We start from the raw sequence: 2,426 nt of genomic DNA on the forward strand, positions 1-2,426 counted from the left end.
ATTCCAATCCCCTTGTCCTACAGGAGCAATCTACTTTTTGCTAATTTGCTCTGCATCCGCTGTACCGTTCTTGCTTTTGCCCTTCTATAATTAAATTCCTTCATTATTTTAGTATACTATATTTCCTAAACTCCATTGAATCTTCCGTATGACTGTTTACTTCACACTGCCGCTTTCTTATTTGTGTACCTATTCCACAACTGGCAGAGCAATTGCTCCATGATGACCATGCTGACCATGCACCGTCTATAGGGATAACTGTAGCTGAAAAAAGTATTCATAACAATGGGGAAAATATTATGATTATCATCAATCAGTTATCAATACTGGACTTTTCTTCATTAGAATAATTTGGGCAGTCATTTTGATTTGCCACTACTGCTTCACCATTGCACATCAGTTTCTAAATTTGAGAAAAGGAAAAAAAAACCAAAACTGCTTTTCATGTGAAGAAGAACAATTTCCAGTGAAAAAGAGCATTCATTTACTAAGCATTTTCCATCCATGCAGTATTTGTTCACGCCACATGGGGTTCCGTCTGGATATTTTCCTTTGCTTCGAATGAGTAAAGTTGAACGAAGATGGCACCACACTTTGCAGGGACTCGATGGATCTGTACATGATGAAAGATTGTTAAGAATGATATATATACACTTTTTTGAAAATTGGCAATAAGTTTTTTCATCTTTACGTTGAAAGCCTTTGCCGCTGAGATCTGGATCTGGCTTTTCAGGATCATTTCGAATTGCTGCACATATTCGATCACTGAAGTCAGCTTTGGAAAATTTATCACAGTCTGCCGTGCCTCGGCAAAGCAAGCCTCTTATTGATGATCCCAAACAGTCCCGTCCTCCATTGTTTGGCCTACAATGCAATTTTGGAATATTAGTTGTATTTTTTTCAAAAACGAGCTAAAATGAAGCAGAAAGTACGCATGATCCGCTTACGCCGGAGCTTTGCAGTGGCGAACCTCACTTCGGAGGCGAATTGCATTCGCGATTACGCAATCCGAGCAACGAGAGTGTTGGGCTCTTGACCATTCGGTCCACTGACCATCGATAGGCTCAGGAGCTTCGTCTTTGGACCACGGCACACATTTTCCATTACGGCACCACTGAATATGTTTTTTTTGTTCAAATGAAGTACAATTGTTATTTTACGCATCTCACATTTTTGTTTCCACACCATGTTCCTTCGAGTGCGGGATGAGCTGAAGAGATTGTGGCGCCACCGTTGCTACACCACAACACGTGGCATATGTCCTATGGTTGAATATGAAATTTTACATCGAATATTTTGTTCAATATGAATTTGAAATACTTCACGGCTTTTTCCATCCGGAATTTCATTTAAATAACCGTCTCCCCAGAAAAATTCACACTGCTGATCTGCCGTATAACGTTGTCCAGGTAGCTGAGGGATTGTCGAACCCAGCACCAGTGCAGGTGACACTTCTTCGGTATTGGATAGGCAATTTGGAATTGTACTTTCTGGTTTCCTGCGACAGAAAAAAATAATGAATCAATGTCTTTTTTCATCCAGTTACTTAAGCAATGAAATTTGAATACGTACGTGATGTCAACCAAGAATGATTGGTACTCTCGTACTGAACAAGGTGACCAATTTGTTCGACCGGCGCCATTGACCGGCGACATCAAGCAGCAGCTTTGCGAGCACTGGTTCTGCACCCCATCGTGTAGCATGCCCATGCTAGATTTGGTACAAATGGATGAATGGATGAATCGGCGCAGCTTGAGTACTATGAAAATGAATATCCCTCACTTGTGACCCATTTCGTGGATGAGAACAAATGATCTCCCGAGATGATTTCCTTCGATCAACGAGCAGCTGAACTGTGTATCACACATTCGAGCCACCGGGGCCACACCGGCTACACTGGTCGACGTATGATAAATATCATAGCTGAAATGGAATATCAAGTTTGAAACAGCGGTGCACGTTGGATGTTGGAAAATATTATTATATTCACGGTAAATTTTACCCAGTGAGCAGAGTGGCGTGATCCCAGTGGGCACCGGCTTTTCGCAAGCGTCCTTGCAGTTGGCAAAATTGATCGAGAAAAAATTGAGCTTCGCCATATTTGTGCAGTCGGGCATTGAGATTTTCCTGGAAAATGGAGAAAAGATTTGAATTTAAATGAAAACAATTTCTGCAACTCACTGGTTCTGTTTTCCACATTTCAAGATGAACCACGACGATGTTCACCTTTGGAACGAATTGTTGGTTGTCCATATAGCAAATTTACCTTCAACAATAAGAATTCTGAAAAGTTTTCAACATTTTCAGAAATTAATTCGCATCATTTTACATTGTTGATTACGGAAAGTGCCTAGCCTTGTAATTCGAACTCGGCATGATGCTTGTGCACCTTTTCTAACCACCCCCCACCCCGTCCTCGAGGAATA

General features: G+C 41.2%; 1 protein-coding gene across 1 annotated transcript; it reads right to left on the minus strand.

Moving 5' to 3' along the window:
- Window positions 1-189: 189 nt before the first annotated feature.
- Window positions 190-2,253, minus strand: Tsp_13410 (reprolysin family zinc metalloprotease; the record flags this gene model as incomplete). Its single annotated transcript, XM_003366116.1, has 8 exons — window positions 2,182-2,253; window positions 2,003-2,127; window positions 1,783-1,923; window positions 1,573-1,710; window positions 1,321-1,498; window positions 948-1,114; window positions 431-864; window positions 190-264 (listed from the first exon to the last, which is right to left on the minus strand). Coding segments are annotated over exons 1-8 (1,330 nt in total), but the record flags the coding sequence as incomplete, so codon positions are not given.
- Between the last annotated feature and the right edge of the window lie 173 nt (window positions 2,254-2,426).

The sequence above is a fragment of the Trichinella spiralis genome, assembly GCF_000181795.1.
Source record: "Trichinella spiralis strain ISS 195 chromosome Unknown Scfld6524, whole genome shotgun sequence".
NCBI lineage: Eukaryota > Metazoa > Nematoda > Enoplea > Trichinellida > Trichinellidae > Trichinella > Trichinella spiralis.